The 24,676-nt window shown below is 43.4% G+C and overlaps 1 protein-coding gene across 1 annotated transcript; it reads right to left on the bottom strand.

Annotated features, from left to right (window-relative positions):
- Positions 1 to 1,155: 1,155 nt before the first annotated feature.
- Positions 1,156 to 24,676, bottom strand: kcnk3a (potassium channel, subfamily K, member 3a). Its single transcript, XM_037449131.2, has 2 exons — positions 24,237 to 24,676; positions 1,156 to 3,661 (listed from the first exon to the last, which is right to left on the bottom strand). The coding sequence occupies exons 1-2, from the start codon at positions 24,517 to 24,519 to the stop codon at positions 2,718 to 2,720; spliced, it is 1,227 nt and encodes a 408-aa protein (XP_037305028.2). The 5' UTR covers positions 24,520 to 24,676; the 3' UTR covers positions 1,156 to 2,717.

Here is a 24,676-nt window from a genome sequence, read left to right as displayed (position 1 = left end):
TGAAATACCTCTCATGAGAAAGGCAATATGTACATCTATTTTTAGAATGGATATATCTATGCATCTCTTGGAGCTCTAAAGTTGCTTACCTTAAGCACGACTTTAGAGAGAAACAATTCTCTGTTTACTTTGGAATGCTTGGTTGACCAAGCATGAGATACTGGTGCCTGTCAGAGGACATTTGTGTCCCAAAACTCATAGATCCATGCATCTGTACACAGCTCTAAAAACATGCTGAATAAACTCAGGACTGATTAAACAAAAACATGCATTCTAATGTTTTCAGTAAGGTTTTGGGGAATTTGATACAGACAAAGAAGCTTCCATTGAAATACACAAATCTATACGCATCATTAGTAATTTAGGACTAAATCTGTTTCCCTAGAATTCTGTGATGATTATTATGGTTATTTGTTAGCTATTAAAACGTATATATGGCTGCACTTAGGGACTTAAACCCTTTGACTTCTTAACCTCTTAAAGTATTTAGAAAACACCGAGAACTCTCCGCTTGATATGATCGATAAGAGAAATATCTCATACTGCAAAGTGCAGCCCTGTGACAACATACCACAACGTTGGGACTGATATCGAATAATGAACGCTATTACTAGATGACCTTTAGAAGGTGTCATGTATTTAGGTTTGATATCATAACATTTAAATCCCTCAAATCTTTGCTCATCAATCTGCAAATATTTCTTCTAATTTTACATTCCTCAGCAGAATTTGAAAAAGTTATGACCCCTTTCAATTAAGTATTTACTGTTTCAAATAAATGATTATCTTCTTCTGTAATTGATCATGTTGCCATCAGCAGACAGCTGTCGCTTAATGCTTTATCGTGTAGAGACAGAACACAACTGAGTCGTACCTCTACCTGACGGGAGAACTGGACAAGTCTAAAAGAATTACTTTTTTTACTTGATATACTTTTAAATAGGCATTGACTATCTCTACACTTATTGCTGTCAATCTCTCAACAAAGTGAATAATTGAACAATTAACAGCCCTTTACTAAGCCATGATGTGATAATTAGCACTAATGATATCAAATAACAATGATATCAATACCTCGCCGACAACAACAAAATAGGAGTAATTAGATCAGTAGACACCCAAATAAATAAACTGTTGTTTTAATTTAAACCATATTTTATTATGACTGAAGAAAAAAACAGATTAATGTATAACAACACAAAAAGCCAGCTGCAATATCTCTTGCAGTTCATAAGGGATGAATAACAATAACCATGTTGATAAGACTAAGAAAAGCTGAACATGTGACTGAAATGAATGTGATGTGAATTAAAATATTGAGACATTATTAAGTTAAGATACAAAATAATATTTATAATAATAATAACAATAGCCATGATAATGATAATGGTAATAATAAGGAAAATGATTATGCAAGAAATGGATAATAAAAGGACAAAAAGTATCACTGCATAAAGACCTCATTTGGCTGAATGAAGTTTCTGGAGCAAAGACATCCTAAGTGCATGAGACGCAAACTCGGAGGCCATTTATCAGTGAGGTTAACTGCTATTATTCTCAATCGCTAATAACACAGAATCCAGTCAAACATTGCAGACTGATAAGACACCTAAAGACTGAATTCTAGCGCATCATTTACATGACAAAACACAATGTCATTCCATTAAAAATCAAACGGAATAGTGCGCTAAATGCCCAAAAGCATATGCAACTGTCTTCTAAGGTGCAGCAGTGAATAAGATATGACTCCCTAAAAGTGAGCTTACATTATCTAAGTCAAGCTATCATAATATATTTGTGCTATATAAAACATGTGATGTGCAACAAGTACATTAAAACGGTCTTATGTGCAGGAAGAAACTATGAAAAAGCGATTCATAGTGAATGGGTCGGCGGGGGGGAGGCCAAAGTGGTAAAAGACATTGTCACAGGTTTGATTCCCACAACAGCTCCAATCCTCGCGCAAGACATGTAAGCCAAACGTGATCCATCCGTCTCCTTCAAACCGATCATTTAAATGTCCTCGAAAACCGTTTTCTCGTAGACGAAAAAAAACCAAGACAGAAGATAAAGTTGGGCTTGAACCTGAAATCAGTTATGGACACAGAGGATGTTTTTTTTATTTTTTATCTTTCACTGAAAAAATAAGCTTTGCCTTAATAACACCTACAGAACTTGTGAAGTTTCCAAACATATACATTATTTATTTTCACTGCAGTGAGCACAATACTTACAACCAAAGACTACATTCGGAAAAAGTGTATTGGATGGATGAAGCTATAAACTAGTTCCTCATTTCAGGCCATAACGCACGATCCCTCGTTAAAACATGTCTCACAGTGTTATTTGTCCCCTTTACAAGAAATTCTATCTAATGAACAAAGAAATGACAGAATTCAATAATATGATAGTATGAGAATTCTGAGCTGCAGAGTAAGCTGCACTTTGTTCCCCTGGCTCCACCGTTTGTGCAACGAATGCTTCTCCATCAACCATTAGCGTTATTTCTCTGTAACATCCGTAGGGATGTTAGTCCTAAATGGTTTGTGCTGGAGGTTAAACACACACATGGGGGGCCAGAAAGAAGAAACCATCTCTTTTTGGTACTGAAGTCCCTCCCCCCCTCCCCCCTGATGTCCGCAGCTAATTCATCACCACGGTAGAAGGAGGGCGCCTCAGAGTTAGTGCTTGACCTTAAAGCATGAAATCCTCCAGGTTCAGATGGAGCTCCTGCGTTTATTGAGTCTTCTGTAGTTCATGCTGTGCAGACCAGTGGAAACCGAGCTGATGCCCGAGTTGCGCTGCATGCTGCACACGCAGCCGTTGGAGTGCAGCGGGTTAGAAAACGCCTCCCCCTGCTCCATGTAGGTGTCGGAGCTGGAGAGGTCACGCGGGATGATCATGGGTATGGAGTACTGCAGCTTCTCTCGACTCTTGTACCAGAGGCACGAGCACATGGACTGGAAGTGCAGCACTTCGGCGTAAACGTTGCGCAGACCTCGGCTGGCCGCTCCTCCCCCGCTGCCTCCGACCGCACTTCCTCCTCCTCCTCCCCCTCCTCCTCCTCTTCCGCCGCACGCCGACGGCGTGGAGGAGCAGGAGGCCCGGTCCGCCGAGCAGTGGACGTGTCCGCCCGCCTGGCCGTTGTGGCCGAGGAGGGCCCGCTGCTCGGCGTCCCGCTTCTCGTCCTCCGAGTTCATGGTCATGAACCGCAGCACGGCCAGGTTGAGGAAGGCTCCGATCACCGCCAGGCCCGTCAGGATGTAGATGAAGCTGAAGGCCACGTACTCAGGCTTGTTCTGCAGCGCTTGCTCGCTCTGCAGCGCCACGTAGTCCCCGAAGCCGATGGTGGTGAGCGTGATGAAGCAGTAGTAGTAAGCGTGAAAGAAGCTCCAGCCCTCGAAGTGCGAGAAGGCCAGCGCCCCGACGCACAGCGTGCTCATGCAGGATATGGAGCCGATGATCACCATGTTGACCATGGAGACCTCGGTGCGCCTCATGCCGAGGCACTTCTTCAGCCGGTGGAGCAGGTACCTGACGAAGGTGTTGATCCTCTCGCCAACGCTTTGGAACATGACCAAGGTGAGAGGGATGCCCAGGAGGGCATAAAGCATGCAGAACACCTTCCCGCCATCTGTGCTGGGGGCTGCATGGCCGTATCCTGAGGGGGAGAAGGAGGAAGGAGCAGGGTTACCAGGGCAAAACTAATTAAATCTGGAGAGCAGCGGAGAGGGGTCGGAACGAGGAAGGCTGGAGGCTTGGAAAGCCAAACCCCGGGTGGACGGATACAAACCATTTGTATTCTTTGAGCCCTGCGTCTCATAAATTGTAAGACTCTTCATTTCACAGAGGCCGGACGCAACTGAAGATGAGAATGAACAGCAGCGCGGCGGGAAGTATTGATGTCTCGTATGCGAGTGAGGGCCTGAATAATTTATTCACAATTGGTCTCTGCAGAGTGACTTCAGCTAATGACTACATTTGCAACTAATTAGGCCTCCATATTTTTCCAGATCAAAAAAACAAAAAAGGACATTATTATTATTATTATTATTAGGACAATTATTGGATGCCCTTTTGTTTGTAAGATGACTCTTTGTCCTGACTCTGTGGATTATAACGGCCCTGTGGCGGAGTAGAATGAGTCATCAGTGTGGTGTGTGTGCGCTCCACTGAGTCTTCAGACCCCCCCCCCCAAAAAAACACCTTCAAATTCAGAGTTAGTTAAGCAGCTTTATGGAGACCATGCCGAAGTTTGAAGAAGGAGCTTTTCAGTTTCCCATTAAACCGTGACTGGCTAACAAACCATTTATTATATCTCCGTCTATTGTGCTGTCGGGGACTGAAATGGCCGGGTGGAGAATAATGTCGAGTGCTCCACCGCCAGCCAGTTTCCGCCACGGAGTGACTCACTGACTGAGTGATCCTCCTTGAACTCAAACTGCAGAGCTCATGAATTTCCGGATGGATTCGTGCTTCCTTCTGGCACATTTCGGGTGAACCGCCAACCTTTTGTCTCATGGCGCCATTGTCTCACTCCTACTGTTCGACGGGACACGTAATCCTTGCATGCAACGTCTCCCCCCCCCACCACAGGTGGACCTGTTGCACACAGGAGCCGACAGGTGATGTCCCTGATAACAATGGGATGAGCAAATGGAAAAGGTTGAGCAGCAGTTTGAATGTAATTACTCCAGGGGTTGATTTAATTCTTTGGGCTCTGGTGTTATTGTCACGCTGATCCATGCGAGCTGAGCCATCCGTCCGCCTGGTTCCAAATCGGTTTAAAGCTGTCCCAGTCGGGCCACCGAATGAAGTCATTACAGCTGATGTGTGTCCGTATGGAAAGACAAACCTGAACCGAGCAAAAAGACCATTTGCTTCTTACAAGCATTTCTCAGTTAAACTTCTTTCTGTTCGTATAAGTAGTTGCAGATTTGGTTGGAGACATTTTACGAAGGAGCCTAATTCTCTGATGATATTTCAACAATCATCATCTAGTTATTTATCTAACAACGTCAAATTATTATTCAGTACTAAACTAACCCGTATATATTTCAAGTATTCATCATTTAATAAATGTCGACCGTGTTAGCTGCATCCATTGATTTGTTACTTTTAGCAAGCGGGCCATATATACATTACTGAAACAACAGGGAATTGATTTCTTCTAAATACGTATTGGCAGCATTCATTTGACCAAACTGTTACTGTGATCCATCCATTCACTGTAAATAAATACAACAACATTTTTACAGTAGTTTTTCTGTCTTTTTAAAACTATATACAAAACTCTTTAAATTACATTTAACTGTAAATTCTAATTTACAGACCATAATAACAAATAGCATTTTTTTATATACATGAAAATGACTTTCATGCTGTTATTATTTACATGGTATTTTACTGCTTTCTTTCAAATTTATGTAAAATAAGAACAATTATCTGAAAATGTATATCTAAACAGAACGTATCCTATGCGTTAACGTTTTGTCTTCGTCGCAGTAGTTCCAGACGCTACGGAGTCTGAGACCTCGCAGCAGGCAAGAACTCGCATGTGTCATTTCAAATACATCATTTGGAGACTGAGAAGTAGACCCACGTCTTTGTATGTATTTTCAACTCTGCTTCTACAATTACTTTTAATAAATGTCCTATTTAACAATCAAGTATGATTTTATTACATAATTGTATAATTCTTCTAACAGTTGACAAGCAACCAAAGGTATCCAGAAGTCTCTGAAGTACTACATATTACATAGTTTTCCCATCATAAAAGTCACATTTATCCATAAGAGAAGAACCATACTTTTCACGCTATAACCATGCAATATTACAGTCCTGTTTAGTTAATATTTGGGCTTTTCAGATTAGTTTATGTTAGAATAGTTGCGATATGGTTACGATATTTTAATATAACGGCTTCTATTGTATATGTCAGTTCAAAAACACCCACCCATCACTTTCTGGTTTGTCTTTATGAAATTTGCAAGAAGAAAAAACATATAAATGGCGTTTTGTTCAGTTAATGCTCAAAGTGCTTAAACGCTTCATGTCATTCACCCATTCATACGCCTGCTCATCCGTAACTAGCATTCACACACAGCAGTCTCAGCCACAGGAGCAATGTTGGGGTAAAGTGTCTTGCCCAAGGACACATCGACACTTGGGTTAGCAAGACCTGGGATCGGACCACCAACCTTCTGATAGGAGGACACATGGCTGACTTTTCAAATGACAGATGGAAAACTGATTCCTCAATACCGGCTTCACAATCACGTCATTGGTTAATCGTGGTTGCCTTAAACCGACTGGTCATGTCAGACAAATTGATTGTTTCAATCTCCTATTTAAAATGTGCTCTTACGCAAAGAAGTACAGTATGTCCAAGACAAATCCACTTGTTGACCATACATTCACTCATTTTTTAAGGAAGGCAGGCCGTGGGGGGGGGGACTGGAGAGCCGGAGACGAAGCAACTCCGGCGCTCTTCTCCTCCTCGTGAGAGGCCCGAGACAACGAGCTCTTCTCTCCCCCCCCCCCCCCCCAGCAGCAGTGACCACGTTATCACGGGACAAGAAGGTCTCTGCCCGGGCTGGTCGCCGGCACGCAGGGGAGCGTCAGCAGCGCCGCCGGCCGTGTTAACACGGATCACAGTCATTGCCACCGGCAGAGGAAAAGTGCAGCGTCACCGCTCTGGAAGGTGAAAAAAAAAACTGGATCTGGAGATCCAAAGACTCCAAAGCATTCATTCATACTATGTGTGGGCTTTAAATATTTGCACGTATTTCGATGAATAGACTGGGGGGGAAAAAACAACAAAGAGGCATCTGGGAAATTACAGGCCATAACGTTTTTCCTGAGGAAAGTTCATGCGAGAAATGTTGCAACATATTAAAGGAAAATGAAAGACTTTGCCTCAACCTGAGGCTGATCGTCTCATAACCCAATTCCTGTAATTATCACGTGAAAAGAAATATCGCGATATGGAAATTGAAAGGCAAAACAGAAAAACAGGTGATGCTCAGGCTTCTACGTGTCAGCGGGACACAGGTGCACCTTACTTAAAACTCTAATTCCCCCCTCGCTGCTGCCTCGTATTACAGCGCCATCATTTACAGCAAATCCCTCCGGTTAAAGCCTCGAGCAACAGACTATATTAAATTCTTCCAGACAAATCATTTCACACAGAGTGGACATATTCTCGTGCGATAGCTTTGTCATTCTAAAACACTCCTAATACAATTTCAAATATACATGTTAAAAATGTATTTTTGCCTCTAACTTCTAACACTCGTTTTGAATTTTCTAAACAATCTGAGCTGATTTAATCAGAGATACGCCTCATTCGACGTTATTCAGATTTTCTAATTAAATGTTATCTTCCAGCATTCTCTTCACTCTTCTGCAGCAGTGGGAATAACATAATTGAGGTTGGCTTTTGTTTCACCTTTTGCTGAAGCCATTGCTCAAAAGACGATGCCTCAAAAGATGACATCTCAGGGTGAACAATTCTTTCCCCCCCGTGGTATCTACCTCTAAAACAAAGCGTCACCCACTTCATCCATAGTCTTATTCCGATGAACGGGGCAGGCTTTGAAAATGCGTCAAAGAAGGGCATGAATGGCGAGTCGGGGTTCCAGCTCTCTGTCACTCAATTACATTTACATTGATTACCAGGGACAATATGTTCTCGCCGCTGCTGAGGAAAACACACCATTCATCAAGCACATCACCTCAGCTAATGGGGCGGGACGTTGAAAGAGGCGGCACATCGAACAGGGCTGGTTTATCAGGACTTTGTTACAAAGGAGAACACATAAGAAACATCAGGGTACGAACAAAAAACACAGAAATATGTGTTTTCAAATGCGCACACCAGAGACTTGACAAATCTGTATTTCAAATTTACGTAACAGCATGGCGCATTATACACACATCAAACAAAAGGTCTGGGTGATGGAGACTAGTTTATGCTTGGCGATGGTGGCTTATGGGGTAGTGCAGTGTGCTGGGGGCCGCAAGGTTGGTGGTTCGGATCCCGGCTGCCCTATGTGTGCCAAGTCGAAGTGTCCCAGAGCAAGACACCTAACCCCTAATTGCTCCCCAGGCAATAATGCAATGAACGGGTTATAATGCAATGTAAGTCGCTTTGGATAAAAGCGTCAGCTAAATAACATGTAATGTAAAGCTTCTGCGTCCTTCTTGTGTGAAACAAAGATTTCTTACATACAACCCGTCATTGGCGGACTACAGGGACGCGCGGATGGCCTCCAATTCATGGAGGCAGATCTCGAGGGGTCGAGGGGTGAAGTTGAGGGGAAAATATGGGACAAATATGTCCGTGAAAAAAGGCGCCGAAAAGCAGCAGCAAAAAAGTCAAATAGATGAACAAACCAACGACTTCCACACACAAAGACGTCACTCTCTAGGTCGTCTTCGACAAAAACCGTTACTCCACCTGGTGTTCTGGAGGAATTCTGTTATTAATAAAGATGAAATCAGAATTCGAATGTATTATTCACAAGGGTTTTAATAGCTGCATTTTCAGCATATCAACTTCTAGCATATATGAAACTTTCCACGTCAGCAGATAGTTGGAAACCACTGTTGAGGCTGGGGGAGGGCGGCCGTTACTCTGCAGCTGCACTGAGAGGACCTGGCCGCCGTGTCGCCGGTAAACAAATTCCTCTGAGTGTGCTCACGAGGTGTCACGAGGAATCTAAATACTCAGCCCTACATGGCCATTCTCGATCTTCACCCCCCCCCCCGCACAGGTGGCCCGAGCAGCGACCCCCCCTTCGGTCTGAAGCGCACACGCCACCCAGGAAACGAGGAATGTCCTGTGCAACCTTGCAAATAAACAGCCGGCGCCGTCATGTGACTGGCACACGCGGTGTGAGGATTTCCACGGAGAAAAAAGTCGAGTACGATCCTTTGTTTCCCACGAATCGTGTCCAATCTTCGTCTACAACGTGACCCCCACCCCCCCCAATCCCCCCCCCCCCCATCAATCTTCAGTCACAGACACCTCAAACTCCAGACGACCCCGCGATTGTTTATTCAGGCACTCAAACAGAAACTCCAGTCCTCCCGCCTGCGTCCATTACGCCGTCCAGCTTTTGACCCCGCGGGGTCGTGGCTGACAGCTGCTGCCTAACGTCTGTGAGAACTCGAGGAATATGCTTTATTGTGAAAGCATAAATAATATTTAAAGTCAACGATTGCAATTAGGAGCCATGAAAAAAAAAGAGACACAGCTGCCATAATTGTTTAGAGTGGATTACAAAGAGACCTTTTGGGATATTTCAATCATTTAAATGCGGCAAAGGCCCAAAGATGAATCGTAAGATATGGTAGCCTTTGTGTAAGTGCCATTAGTCATTCAAGTTTATTTGTTCTAAAACAACAAAAACAATTCTTTAGTTTAACATTAGGCCTCAGTGCGTCAAACACACATCGATCATGAATGACAAAACTGGTTCTCAGCCCCGGCTGATCATTGATATGACCTGTTCTGTTCTGGTTACGTTTTTACAAATAAAACCCGTTGACTAGAAGTAATCAGAGTTAAAAGAAACACTTGTTAACACTTTACTTTCCCCTCATCTTCTCCCCGACCACCTTTGTACGTCCCTTCCCAACAGGGTTGGGGCCATGAACAAGAACAACGTCGCACAAATCCATTCTCTTCACGTAGTTTTTGATGCGGAAAAACAACAACATCATGCTACCTTCAGTTTTACTGCCGAAAGACATTAGTCATTATTAGCAACAACCTTTCGGGGCATGGACCGGTTTGGAGCTGAGTGATTGCTTGGCTGGGGGTTTAGGGTTTGGGGTCCAAAACCACATCAAAGCTTAATTGTTCTTGGCCAATGTGGGTGTTTGTGTGTGTGTGTGTGTGTGTGTGTGTGTGTGTGTGTGTGTGTGTGTGTGTGTGTGTGTGTGTGTGAAGAAGGCAAGAGGCTCGTTAAATGCAGTTTATTCATCATGTTCACTATCGAAATACTTAAATTAATAAGACGTTTTGAACTTAGATCAGAATACGGGCCGAGATGCACTTTTGTTATATTTAGTATTTGCACAATGTCAGCTGTGTCAACATGACATCACTCTGTCGTTGCTTTCAGCAGTGTGTAAAACAGTAAGAATAATCTCTCTAATCAAACCTTCATTATAAGCGCCGACAGTGAGCAACGAGCGCAAGGGAGAGAACAAGTTGGGGATATGGAAAGTATTCATCTCAAGCAATCCAATGTAACGCCAGAGGAGACGGCGCGTTGGCCCAGCGCCTGTCCGGGTTCGCTTTTAACTCGGTTACCCTCTGTGTGCGGGCTCCAAATCGGGCCTGGGAGCATGTGCTCCCCGTCCAGCTCACAGCTGAGGCCCAAAACATTAAAGCATCGCAAGCCTGAAGACCAAAGCGACGGTGCCGCCAGAGAGCTCTAACCGCGTCCCCACAATGCACCTGTGCAGCAATACAACCCCTCTAATCGCACGAAATTCCCCCGCAACATTTATTCACACGCTATCTGACAATCAAAGGCAACAATCCGTCTGTGTGTGTGAGTGTGCGCGTGTGCGTGTGTGTGTGTCAGACCATCTTAGTCCATCTGAGTGTTTTGCTTGTACTTCGAAGAAAAAAAAAAGAAACTTGCTATCGGGGTCTTTTTCCAAAAGTACTCCTTGGGTTCCTTTTTAGGGGATATGAGAGGAAACCTTGGCAGGCGCAGTTTTCCATGAGGTCACTCGGCGAGGCATTCCACCCCGAGTGTGAGATCCTGGGTGGGGGGGGGTAGCTAATTAAATAAATCGCATGATTTATGTACCTGATACACAGTTGGTATGGACCTGTTTTAAAACTCACAACACAGCTGGACTAAAATGGGGTTCACATACACAAATACTGTACAGTACACAACCGGGGAGTCGAGGGAGGAGGAGGAGGAGGAGGAGGAGGAGGAGGAGAGGACAGCGAGGATGAAACGTAAAACAGAAATAAAGGGAAACCATTTTCGGATACATAACCCGTGCTCTACCCTGTGGAAAATCACTAAAAATATCCATTATAGAAGGCACATTTTAAAACCTAATTTAGACGGTAGGAAGTCTTTAATTTGTAGTCATCGCTAATGTAGGAACTCCAATTTCTTTCCAGCCTATTAAGAAGTCAACTCAAATAACAGATGTATCCGTGTGTGCTCCGTTCGCTCTATCTGCTTTAAAGTGTGCCTGTGTGGGCACGAAGAGAAAGACAAAGACAGAGAGGGAAAGTGAGACCATGTTCTGTAACACAGTGCTGGAAACTGTTTCTTGGAAATGATGGAGAAAAAAAAGATATGTCTTAAACAGCTAGCAAATGGGAAACAATAAATTCCTGTCCTATGACTGCCAAGAATCATAACAGGAAGTCAACAAGCGGATTTCACAGAATAACAACATTATTGCTGAGCCGATGGGCCCTATTAACTGACGACTGACTCCATAATGAGCCTGTAGAGTGATTTACACCCAGCACTTATGTAGAGAGATTGTGGAGTAACTCCACTTTTCCAACAAATGGAGGATAAAATTACCATTCAGACAGAAATGGCTCCACAATAGTGGAATTTAACACCTCAACACACTGCCGCAATTAGAACGTTAGTTGGCAATAGAGCAGAGAAATTGAAATAGTCATCCTTAAATGGTTTGAATAGACAGCAAAAGGTTGTTTATAGATAATTGAAATACATATTTAAAAGTAAAGTATAAACCTTTGCCGTGGTTCAGGCTGTTCTCCATCTTTTCACATTTCAATGTTTGTGTTATCAACAAAAACTAATGCGCTGGAATTGGAGAAAGCTTATAACCCACATGACAGTGTAACGGTGGGACGTGCAGGTCAGCTGACTTATTGTAAGATGGGAAAAGTCTGTGTTGGGAGGTGCTTAGGACGCACCATAGACTGTATTTAAGGACTGGACGTAGTAACCAATTCTAACCATTCTACATTTTAACCTTCAACACATTTTTGAGGCTTCCTTAGTGTTACAATTTACTGTTATGAACTAGAAATACCCGGTGAAAAGGTAACTCTGTCAGAAGAAAACACACCCCGGTAAGAACCTGTCAATCACAAGGCAGCGACCCCCTAAAATATGATGGGTAAAGTTTCAAAATAGCTAACGTTGTACCTTGCAAAATGGGATGGATACATGGTATAATGCAATAAACCAATGCAAACCTGAACTAAACAATACTACTGTGTATTTGATTGAAAGCAATTAATCAGTTTAAAATCAGTCATGAACAAATGAGCGTCTTATGAAAGATTTAACGCGACGGGACGGTCAGAGCACGTCAGACAAAGACATTTGGGAAGCATTCGCCCAGACGACAGTGGGCATAATTAGTCACAGATGCCACTGCTGCTGCTGATGCTGCTGCTGCTGCTGCTGATGATGATGATGATGATGGCGATGATGATGGTGAGGATCATTTTCAGTGGATTATAAAAAAGAGCAGAGGCACGCTTACATCAAGGCCAAGAACCGGGCCAAAAGCGTTTCACACACTGTTATCAGCCTCTGATCCATCTGTGTTTTGTTGTTTTTTTTCACACACGAGGCGGTGAAGAGACAGCTGACACCGCAGAGCATAAACACGGCGTTTTGCTCGTTATTCCTGACACACTGGAGGGGTTCCTTGCAATCCAGCGTTTGGGAAATGGCACGGGGGAAATAGTCCAGCTCGGTGTCATTAAAAAATAAAGCGAGAGTGAAAAGCCACTGTAGTTTTACACGCTCATTCCACGCCTGCTTAGTGATTTCTGGTAATTTGGACAGCAGCCCCATAATGTTTTATTCAGTTGAATGCTGTTTTTAAAAATAGATGCTGCTTTACTATCCCTGCCGTTTCTTCTTCTCTCTCTCTCTCTCACCCACTTTCCCATTCCTCTGTATATTCCTCGGCACCATCAGTCTAAAAGAGATATCTGCCCCGTCTCTGCAGCCTGTGCAGCGTAGTCACCTGCCTGTGACACCTGATTCCTCTGATATTCGAAACACGCTGTGGGGCCCGGTTCAGCTTGTTCAGCTGCTCTCAGGGAGCAGATGCTGTCCTAAACGGACATGTGTTGGCTAAAGGAGAGGAAACACATAAACACACACCGATCAGTTTACAGAGCATCAAACGGAGGGAAAATGGAAAAGAAAACTCGAAAAGGATTTCAACGAGAGGAACACACATAAGCACAATGACAAGCGTCAGGGGTGGTCAACACAAAGGAAAAATGACACCCTGTAAATATCACCGGATATGGATTAACTTTGTATTGGATGAAGGTATCTTTTGGTTTCTTTGTCTGTTAAAACATCCTTAAAGAAATCCTAAAAGCTAGTGTGCATTGTTGCATTACTGACCGGGCAAAAAGTCCTGAAGTGTTTTCAAGCTGCCAAACATTAAAACTGCGGTCGCAGGCAATAAAACATGAGGCAGCAGCAGGAGAAAAGTGAAAACCATAATTCTAACATCTAATGTGCCTAAAAAAGCGTACAAGCATTTCGTCAGAATCTCAGTTTTAAGCTATTTAAATACCACTTGTATTACAGTGAAATGCATCAATGGTAGAGATATGGTGCTAAAACAACCATCCAGAAGGCTGAAATCTGCTGTTTTTGGCTGCCAGCATGTTGTTTCAGGCTTGGTTGTGATCCACCGGGTTTCACCCTTCAGTCCGCATGCTTTTCATTAATTGCCCAATTTAAGCATTGTCAATTAAGCATTGAAGCAGAAATCATTATCAAAGAAATCTTCACCTATGGGATTCATTTGCAATAAATAGGGACATATTTATGACCCATGAGTGATCACATCCAACAGTACTGAAACATTTTGGGAAATTTCTTCGAGGCAGTGTGTCTGTGTGTGTGTGTTTGTGCGTGTGTGCGTGTGTGTGTGTGGTGACAACGGCTCTCTACTAGTGACATGGGTACCCATCGCTGTCCTGGCTGAGCTGCCCGGCTGGGCTTGATGCCACGTAGTACACATATCACATGTCACGCATGAGGCTAATGCTGCCACCTGGCTTACTGACCCAAAGCAATGGAATCAAGTAATGGATCCTCCCAACGTGTTACATGAACCTCCTCACCACACCGCTGACCCTCCTTTGTGCCGCAACGTGTAGTTCTGTTGTGGAATCGCAAATAATGAACGTCAGTTCACCGAATTCAGCCGCTGTCTTTCAAAGCACGGATTTAATCCCTGGATTGAACCTGGATTGAGTTTTGCTTGGTTTTAATTATGTCAGAGCCCAACAAACATAAACCCACCGATGGCTAACATAAACTAAGCACGTGTTAAGACAAAGAGCATCTACTTTATTTTATGTTAGCGGGGCTTTTTGCATATTCTCACCCTGCTCTTACTTTACTTTTTTCATAACCATGTACTGAAATCTACATTCTATGGGCACAATATTGGGATGCAATGCCGCTTGCTTTGAGCTGCATTTCGCCAGAAATGGCGAGAAGCCGAGCGTTTGACTCGTTGACTCGTTCAATCATCGTTGACATTGACCTTGAAGCCCTGGCTGCTGTTTCTTGTGAACGTGTCATTTAGCATGATAACATCTGCCTGCACATGTAGACAAACTCCCAATCGAACCAGGTAGACCGTTATATATTTAACTTTGTCAAAACTGGATGACCATCAGCTTTTCGCTGTGCGTCGGGTCTCCTCGTCACCTTGGATGAGGGAACCAGCGCTTCAGGCTCCCCATATGGCAGCTTCAGCTCCACCTCGCTCCATCTGCAGCTTCACCTTCCGTCCCTTGCATTTGTTCTTACCAACTTGGAGATGGGGGGGCGGATGAGGTTTATTACACCTGTGCCGTTGTTATTTTAATTTATTTCACTTAAATACCAAGTAGATCAAGTAACGTCCGGAATCTTGATTCTTGTGCTTTTTTTTAAACAAAATTATTGAAATTAGCACCTTTTGTTTCAAAAGGTGTCTTAACTTGCAGGAATTTGGTGATATTTCATTTGTGGCAAACTCAGACTGTCTGGAGGATAAAACCACTATAATAAGGACACGCAAATGTCACTTCTCTCAATATTCCAGTCTGTTGTTAATTAGGTGGCCAAAGCAGCCAGACTGTCCCAATGATTCATTAGTTCATGACACAATTACAACGAATTAAAAAAAACGATGCTGAAGCCCACGCTGTAGCAGACAGCCCTTATCATTTGCTTATTTCATTTTCTAAGAGGCAAAAACACGATCGTGTGTGGCATCCTACTCTATGTAAATGAAGGCTTCACCCGGTTACATTTCATTTGTTGGCTTCTCTACATTTACGGTTTGGTTTTCTTACTAAGAGAGTAACACGGGGTGCAGTAACCAAATGCCATGAATATCATTACTCTTTAATGCTGCATAAACACATGATAGCCAGTAGGATTAGTGGCAAGCTACAGTATAGTAAATGTCTCTTTGTTCCAACAACAAAGAAGGAATTCAAACGCTTCTTGCTTTGTGTTTGGATTACTCAAGAGTGAGAGGCGCTGCCTTATAATTATTAATTAATTATTATTATAATTATAAAAAGTAGTAAAAACACATGCACAAGGTTACTATCAATTGAATAGGACCAAATAAAATTTTCTTTAATAGTTTTCATGATGAAAAAGCCCCGCTGGGGTCCCGAGAGAAACCAAAGGTTTGACTTATGTTCATTCATATTAGTCATTTAAACTTGACAAACCATGATTTTCGACAAATTCACGTTTGTAGATGACCATGATGCAATTTCAGCCCACTGCATGAAACTCGAATGCACCCAACCCCCGCCTCCACACCCTTCGTGTTCAGTCCAGTTTATAACACGTGTTATCCAACCACAGCAGAAGGCAAACGCGGCTTATGGATGTTCTGATTGGCTCAAAGGCGAGCTGGAGAGCCATCCTTCTTCCACAGAGGGGGGAGACGCAGTAACACAGCCCATGTTTTCTTTTTCCTAACATTGCTTCACTGGTTCGTCTAAAAAATGACAGAAATAGTCGTGAAACAAGTTAAGAATGTGAGCTGAGATGGAAGTTCTTCATTACCCACTGGAGGAACTTACCATGAGCAATAAATACATGAACTCAACCAGCAGTGAATGAGTAGCAGACACATCCTACTGACAGCTGCGATATCAGGATTATTCCTCAGAAAATAGGTTAGCAGCCTGTCTTTTCAGCCCGCGGTTGTTACAGGGCGCTTGCTTTTTTTTTCTTCTTCCTCCGTACAGCTATTAAATGTGAACTCATAAGCTTCTGCTCCGATTGCCGCCCTCGGGGATAAACACAACTCACCTATCACTGTTATTGTTATTATCATTAGGCCCCAGTGTGTGACAGTGCACTTCATCCAGGTTGGCTTGTTGAGAGATTAAGCAGATGCTGGAAACAAATTGGAAAAAAAAATCCCCTGAGAGACAATATGTACATATATATATATACATATAAATATATATATATATACATATATATAATTCATCGTGGCTTGGAACTGTCTCCCCGGCAGTTGGAGCAGTGCAATGCTGACACACACAACACCCAGGTCGCCGTGAGCCGCTGAGTTGTGAGAAAATCACTTCAGGTTGTTATGGTTAGAACGGCAATGAAAAGCGCTCCGTTTGGTGCGTGGACCACGAACGGCGCAGCGATAACTCCTCGCCTCTCGCCTCAGTGTTGTGTTTGGACGCCGAGGAACCTGCATGTTTTGATGTGGAAAGGTCTGCCTTTTGGCCCATCTACGTGGCGAGGCAGAACAGGGCCGCCGAGGCTCCTGCAGCCATCTCTGCGTGCTGGGGGGGAGGGGAGTGAGGAGAGGGGGGGGGGAGAGAGAGGGGGCAGCTCGCTGCTCTGGGCACACAGTCAAAACTGGAATAAACCACCCTCCTGTCTGAGGCAAATGTGTGCGCGAGCTGTGTTCCATGACATTGTGGGTTCCTCAGGGAGGATTTATCTGGTGTGGCTGTGTGACTCGATTTGGAATGTCTTTTTATAGCGGCGGTGGCTAGTTATTTCATTGTTTGGTTAATCCTAAAAGAAAAATATTTTTTTAAAGAAAAAAAAGGTGTCATTATTGTTGTGTTTGTTGGTTTGGGGTCAGATTAACACGGACTAGTGGAGTAAACAGACTTCATTTAAAAGAAAAGAAGTGCTTGACTCAGCCTGCTAAAGTAAACGAAAAGCAAGCCATTCTGGTGGAAAACGGACTTAAAGGTTTGTTTAGACTGAACTTTCCCCATCTCTCTCTCTCTCTCTCTCTCTCTCTCTGCTGCAGAAGCAAAAAAGGCACAATAAGTTCTCACCAGCATTGTTCCTGGAATCCCAGCTCAGCTGAGCTGAACCGTCTGAACAGTGAACGGGCTTCTAATACCTTTCCTTTTCAGGTCAAGAGAAGGAACACAATGACACAGACTAAACCAAGAGACAGCCCTGTGACACTTTAACAGCCGGTCGGCCTCACACTGCCCAGGAACACATTTTCCTTTGTGTTTAATCAGGATCATGGAAAAAAAAAAAACATTTAGATTGAGCACAAAAATGATATATCATGCACACAAATATAGACCATGAAATTACCTCAGCATATGATTACATGGAGCCTCAATTAAACATGAGTGACTTTCCTGTGCACATCGGCACTCTACTTTAATTTGAGTTGATCACTCAGCCTCCTGCTGATGCAAATTGCTCAGCTGAGCGCCAAATGTGTCTTAATCTGCGGCTAAAAATAGTCCCAAAACAAAAAGCACTGTACTGTAAGTGAGGTTTTGTGATACACTTAGAAAGATGTACACATCCATGTGAAAGGAATGAGACTTGAACAAAGCATAGAATGGTTTTCTGGGCTGTAGAGGTCCACATCATTAGATATTACAGGGTGTGAGACTAGGTAATAGAGACAAATAGACAATGGGGTTTTCTTTTCTGACAAAATAAACTTCACAGTAGTGAGTTTGCCACAATACAGCATAGATTTTACATGTCACCCCTTGTGTATTTATTCTTTGTCAGATCAGTAGGAAACTTCAAGTGAAAACGCTTCAGATCTCACTACTGTGTACTATTTTATTTGGTTAAACTCCAGTCGGCCCCCAACTGGATTATGAAGTCTAACAAATACAAAGCCGTGTTTTGTTTAGTGAGTCAGGCGAGCGTTCAACTTTCCATTGAGGCAGCGGAGTACTAAGCAGACGTACAATAGGTAAACATTGGCTGGTCATGTGAACGGAGCAGCAGCAGCAATAAGAGTCCCCTCTGTCAACTTTCTCAGACGTTTGCTCCTTTCAGATCCAGAACAGAAACAAGTGAGTGCCCTCTGTGAGCATGCACTTTGGACTTATTTCTCAGGAACATTTCTGCCTTTGATGCTAAAATCCAAGCAATATGGATTTTTTAGTTTTTCGATCAAAGAGACCTGAATGTTGCAAGGCCTGGAAATAACATGCAATCCATTAAACACTATCTCACACAGGGATTTGTTTGCTTTTTAATCTAATCATCTGACACCGATGGAGGTGTCGCTGTGTTTCACTTCCCCCCGGTCGCTCTGTAATATTTATCCTATTGAATAACTCGGGTGCATTAAACATGATAACGAAAACAAAGATCCCATTAGAATACACTTTACTGGAGCGGCGCCGTCTTCATTTAAGTTGGCAGCTCATTTCGGTGGCCTTTGTGCACTCAGAGACCTTTGTGGTCCAAGTTGAACAAATCAACAAAGTTAAAAGTTAACCTCCTTAATAGTTCTTGTCAGGTTCCAGGTGTCGTCCCGTGGTATCGGATGGTGGTCGGGGTGGTAAACCTTTTCACCGCTAAACGGTGAGAGGACATTTAATCGAGAGGGTCGAATCAGTCCGATCGGATCTCACCGACATACGTGAACGGACCGTGACGTGCTAACTGCCAATTGCATGGAGGCGGCACGGAATGTCGTGCCGCCTCCATGGAAACAACGCCAATGGAAAATCAATCAGGGTGCTTCTTCACAGTGTGAATTCTCAGCTTTAACCGAAATACATTTTTAATCAAAGCCCATTAAAGGAGGGTGAATGTGTGTGTGTGTGTGTGTGTGTGTGTGTGTGTGTGTGTGTGTGTGTGTGTGTGGGCAGGTCAAGCACATTCTGTGTTATTCTTCTAAGTTAGAATGTTGAGACGTTTTATATCCATATTGCAGCTGCTTGCAGGGGTCTGAGTTGGCCCTTCAGACCGGATCAGATGGCACAAAGCTTTGGTTAGTCAGCCTTAAAACCTACAGTATCCAGTGGAGTCCTTTGTTAGTTACGATTAAATACACACAGGCCACTTACATATTCCCATTAAACATATAAGGCCGGATGCAAACTATTCATTTTCTTCATTTTGCGAAATAAAGATCCCATCTAAACTAGTTTCAATGAGGAAAAATGAAGCTAATGAGTCCTTTTGTCATTTCCTGGCCTAATCCACTGTTTGCGTGTCATCCGGAGAGAAGCAAAGTAAAACTTGCTCAGCACTGTTTCAAATTACGTCAGAACCGTGACCAGTGTGTCTAACTCAACTGCACGCTAATAGCCGTCTTTATTTTTAACTCGGGATCTTCTTGTAACCTTGGTGACACAAACTCTCAAATCACACAAAGAGTCAATCACACATTAGTCATCTTATCAGCTTGAGGCAGCGCTGCCTCGATGACTCTCCACTGTTCTTTCTTAATTAACATGTTGCCAACATGCACATGAACGTCATGTACCGTGTCCCGTGTGATCCTAAAATCTGGTAAAGCCTGTAAAAACAAAATTAAAAAACAGAGCTTGTTTGTTTGCTTTATGTCCCATTACATCTCAGTGTGTCTGCGTGAGGACGGCTTGGACGGCGGTTCATTGGTCAACGCGAGGTCAGTTTACGGCTCCTGTGAGCAGCCACCAGAGAGAGTTTCAGTTACCCGACCGACCAAATCAGGTAAAACACAGCGGGCCTCACATCAGGAGCCCGATTCAATTCAAGTGTAAACCGACACAGTTCTGGTTGATTATTTACCATTACTTCTCAATTGATCCACTAAGGATTGTATCGAGATCGTATTGTATTTAATAGTTTGGGCAATTTCTGTATATGAAATCAATCCTCAAGAAAATGTTTCATTACATTTTCAAATATTTAATTTCAGTGTAAGTGCAAATATCGGCTACAGCAAAGGTTGCTCTGAAGTTATCGCTATGGACCCCTCGTGTCTACAGAGTAGAGTAATTGACTGTTGCCTTCTGGAAACAAAACAAGTTGACGAGAGCAATAAGGGGAAAAGGTTGCTAATTTTGAACTGTGCATTTCTGTCCGCTGTTGGCCGAATTGCATTCAATAGAGAACATAACATGAGAAAATATACGAAGAAGCGGCTGAGCCGTCGCATAAGTTTACTACCTCCCCTTCAGCCAAACACATCAACCTTCCAGCATTTCTATTGCAACATTTCAAAATGCACATGAAAATAATTAAAAGACTAGTGATATTAAAGATGTTCCATGAATTTCTTTGGTCATAAGGCACTTCTCTCTGAACCACAACCTCATGGTGGCACCATGAGAAAAGGGATGGGCAGCGTCTCACAGTGCTCCTCCTGTGTGCTCCTTTGTATTGTCACCTGTGGGAAGAGCTGAAGTAGCCCCCCCTCCCCCCCCCCCACCTCCACCCCTCACTCGACGATAGGAGTCCTTGTGGAATAAAGCTGGGGAGATGAATATTCTTTGTGCCCTCAACCACTTACTTAAACTGACTGAATAATGATGATACAAATGTAACGAATCCCCATTAAAAATTCTGGATCAGACCTCCAATTATTCCATGTGTTTTATCCATGGCATGTCGACATATAGAAAAGTCAGATGCGCTGACTTGGCGAGGATCCGCTGCGTGTTTTCCAGCGACAGCCTGCTGCACATTCACACACTAATGTGCTTCCACGTTTGGTGGCTTTCCAGCACATCAGCAACCGATGCGCCGCTGGTGACAGAGCAACTAAACCAGGGCTGTGAGGGCTTCAGCTCTCTGCAAAACCAACAAGGAGATTCAACAGTGACTGTGACGGGGTTATAGCAACTGGTATGGAGTGCATGGCTGAATGCATTTATGCTTACTTCTCTATCTGCAATTCTCACAGATGATAAACGATGAGCTCTTCTACGGGAAAACACTGAGGTCATGTCTACCGAATCTGCAAGATGCCAATTGATCTTTGAGCATATTTAACAGGAGGCGATTCACAATAATAAAAATGCAGAAGGTTTTTTTTTTCTAACCACAAACATATGGTGACTTGGAAAAAAATGTTTTGTTTATGAGCCAACGAGGAAGGATAATGACTTCAAGAGATTAGATATTAGCCATGAGGTCATGACTCAAAAAGGAATATTTTGCCAGATTTATTCTCCTCAACTTTAAAGAACTAGACCTTGTTAATCTGGATAATCAAAAAAGAATGTGGGTTTTTTTAACCTAGAAAGTACCCTTCCAAAATTCTTCAGAAAGATCATTCAGAAATCGCAGAGATGGTTATCTAAAATGTCTAAAAAGCTGTGTGGCTTTTTATTTTAAATTTGTGGAATTGTCCTTTGATGTTAACAAAATACAAAATGTGTCTGTGTGTCAACATGAGTTAAAAAAACACAAAAGCATTAAGCCCGGACAATTTGATTTTTGGATTGAACATCAGAAGGATTGTGGTTCGATAAAAAGGTACAGCAGGGAACGGCTGCTCAAGAAAAGTTAAAGAACTAAACTAAACCTAGTTTTTCCAACTGTGTGTGTGTAATTAGATTTACATAAGTTTTAGTAAACATGCTGTCACATGATATTGTTTTATTTTAAATGGCATCTAGAGGAAAAATGCTGCTAAACAACGCGATCCTGCCCTCATCAGATGTCATACAGGACGTCCCGCAACACAAACAAGACACGAGCCGGGTCTTATTTGTAAGACAGCGTGTCATTCGTCCGCCACGGGGTCCGTGGCGCGGGGCAGAGAGTTCGATGTGTCAACACAGCAATGCCGAGATATCAACCCAGGAGGAGACTCTTGTGAATCCCCGGACTTATCCACTCCTTCCATCTGGAAAGGGGAATGCGCTTTCTCATTTATCCCCCCCCCCCCCAGCTTAGTAGAGCATGTTTGGTATAGTTCTTGTGGTGTGTCGGTTTAGAAAAGTGTGCATTCAGCATTCACAGGAAATGATGTGGTCTCATATGGAAACCCAATGTGCTGTTTACAATAGGCACTTAGCAAATAGTCAGCAACCTGCTTTACTTTCATTCAGAGAACCTCATGTTTTCACATCATCTCCAGCACTTTGTTGGATCTGAAGGTCAAACGATAGGCTCACCCCCCATATTGTGGCTCAGCCTTTGCGTCTTACTGCTACTCATGGCTGCACGACGTTGAGCGCAGAGAACAGTACCTGAAGTGTTAATGTGGTGTGCGAGGGTCTGGTGTTGTCATTAATACGTAATGGCAGGCTGGAACGCCGATCCCCGCGTTAGCAGTAGCCTCCGGGCTCACAATCACAGAACGCGGTTACAGACACCCGGGCTCGGGTCAGTGAACAATTAGTCGCCTCCATCTGATAGGGTTACAAGTCAAAGGTCACTACTGACAACTGTCCCGGGCCACCAAACACAGGTGGAAGGCTTAGAGGCGATAACAGAGGATGCAAGAGAGGAAAGGGAGAAGGTGTTACTTAATACGGTTAAAAACACCTCAGCGAGTCTCGAGCCCACAAATAAATAGTTGAAGTGTTTTGCCCCTCCAGTCTTACTTTGTCCGGTTGCGACAATGAGTTCATGAGGTCCCACGCAAGCATAGATGCCTACATGCTGACTTCATGGCCCTTTTGTGCTCCTTGTACCCTGCGTTTCAGCACGCCACAGAGAGACACGATGTCTGACAAGCTACTCATCACAGATAAATTATGGTTCTGCTTGTATTTGCCCGTTCTGTGGTCAAACATATGGAAGGAAACATGATGAATGATCAGGCAAAGGTAATCAATGCATCCTTTTTTTTTTTTTGCTTGATCTCGTCTTCCAATATTTACGGGCAGAGTGTTATGCAAAGAGCAAAAGGGAAGTTGAAATTAAATAACAAAGATGAAAGGCGGAGTACAGAGCTGGGAGCCTCGTGGCGGTGCTGGAGCTTTGAGGGCAGCAATAATGAGTAAGAGCAAAAGAGAAGAGGCAAATCAATGTCTCATTACTTAGTTTCCTTGAGCATCTTCCCCCAAAATAATCTTTAGTAATGAACATTAGAATGCAAACCCTTTCAAAACTACAAGTCGATGAAATGCTGAGGTGTGAAGGGCTGTCGACGGCTTGTTTGTCTGGCTTTAATTTAAACTAAGGTGTCATATCTGCAGAGTCTGCATGTCATACCGACCGTGTTTACACTGCAAAGGGTTTTAAAACCTCATACTGATGTGAAAAAGTAAAAAATATGTTTTTTTTTGCTGTCGCTAATTCTAATCAGATAAGTAATTAAAATAAAGACATTTGATCGCCTTGTGATTAGACTGTTTTATCGTTTTTGGTATATTATGTATTGTAGGGGATATAGTGCACCTGTTGATTTTATGAATAAAATGACATTTAAGGTATTTCCTCTATCTAGCTCTACAAGCATGTCTCATGTTTTATCAGTCGCACGTTCCCTAAAGTATTTGTTATATTTTTCTCTACTTATATAGATTTCGAAACATTTGTCTGACAGCTGCAGATGCCCTTGAAGGTTCAGATTTTACAAAAACGTTATAAAATAAGATCCACTGTTATTGAATACACAACAGAGGGATTATTAAAACAATATAAGCTGTAATATAAAATATAAAACACTTGCTGCTGGCATTTTTGGCATTATGTGTACGTTTATTTATTATCAATGCTCTTTCAATGCAGGGTATAAAATGGGAATTGGTAACACTCTTCACCTTTTGGGGTCTTCTTCGTACTGGGTTTATGAATATCCTCAATCTAGTACCCATAGAAATGCAGTCACACGTATTAATGTTGAATGTGCTTCGTGTCCCCTTTGGCATGTGGTCTTGATGTTGTTGGCTCACAGCTTACTTCACGTGGTCTTCCGGCTCAAATGAATCAGACCCCGATGCTCGAACCGATACACCAACTTTGTTCCGCTGAGGCACAATAAAGAGCCCAAGTTCTTACCTATTGTGGTGATCACAGTGATGGCGAAGTAAAACGAGCCGGCGAACTTCCACTGCACGCCGGCTTTGTGCGGCTTCAGCTCCAACACCACCTGCTCCAGGTCGTCGAAGTCCTCCGTGGACAGGTTGAAGGTCTTGAGCAGCTCCTCCTTCCGCAGGTCCAGGTCTCCCCTCTGGCTCGTCTCCTTGCGGGATTCCAGCGCGTCGAAGATCGCGGCGCCGACTATCAGGTAGGTGAAGGTGCAGATGATGAGGGCGAGGGTCCTCACGTTTTGCCGCTTCATGGTGGCCGCGGTGCGCGTCAGGGGGACGGGCGGAGTGTCGGCGCGGGTCTGGAGGACGGGGAGCTCGGCTGGCTCATGGCTGGGTGCTCCTCTCACGGAGCTCACAAGCCCTCTGGTTACTTTATGAGACCGCGGAGCTGTTCGTTCAGCACCACGC

This window comes from Pungitius pungitius, chromosome 20, assembly GCF_949316345.1.
Source record: "Pungitius pungitius chromosome 20, fPunPun2.1, whole genome shotgun sequence".
Lineage (NCBI taxonomy): Eukaryota > Metazoa > Chordata > Actinopteri > Perciformes > Gasterosteidae > Pungitius > Pungitius pungitius.
Note: the sequence above shows the minus strand (reverse complement) of the source record. Positions and strands in the feature narration are given on the sequence as shown.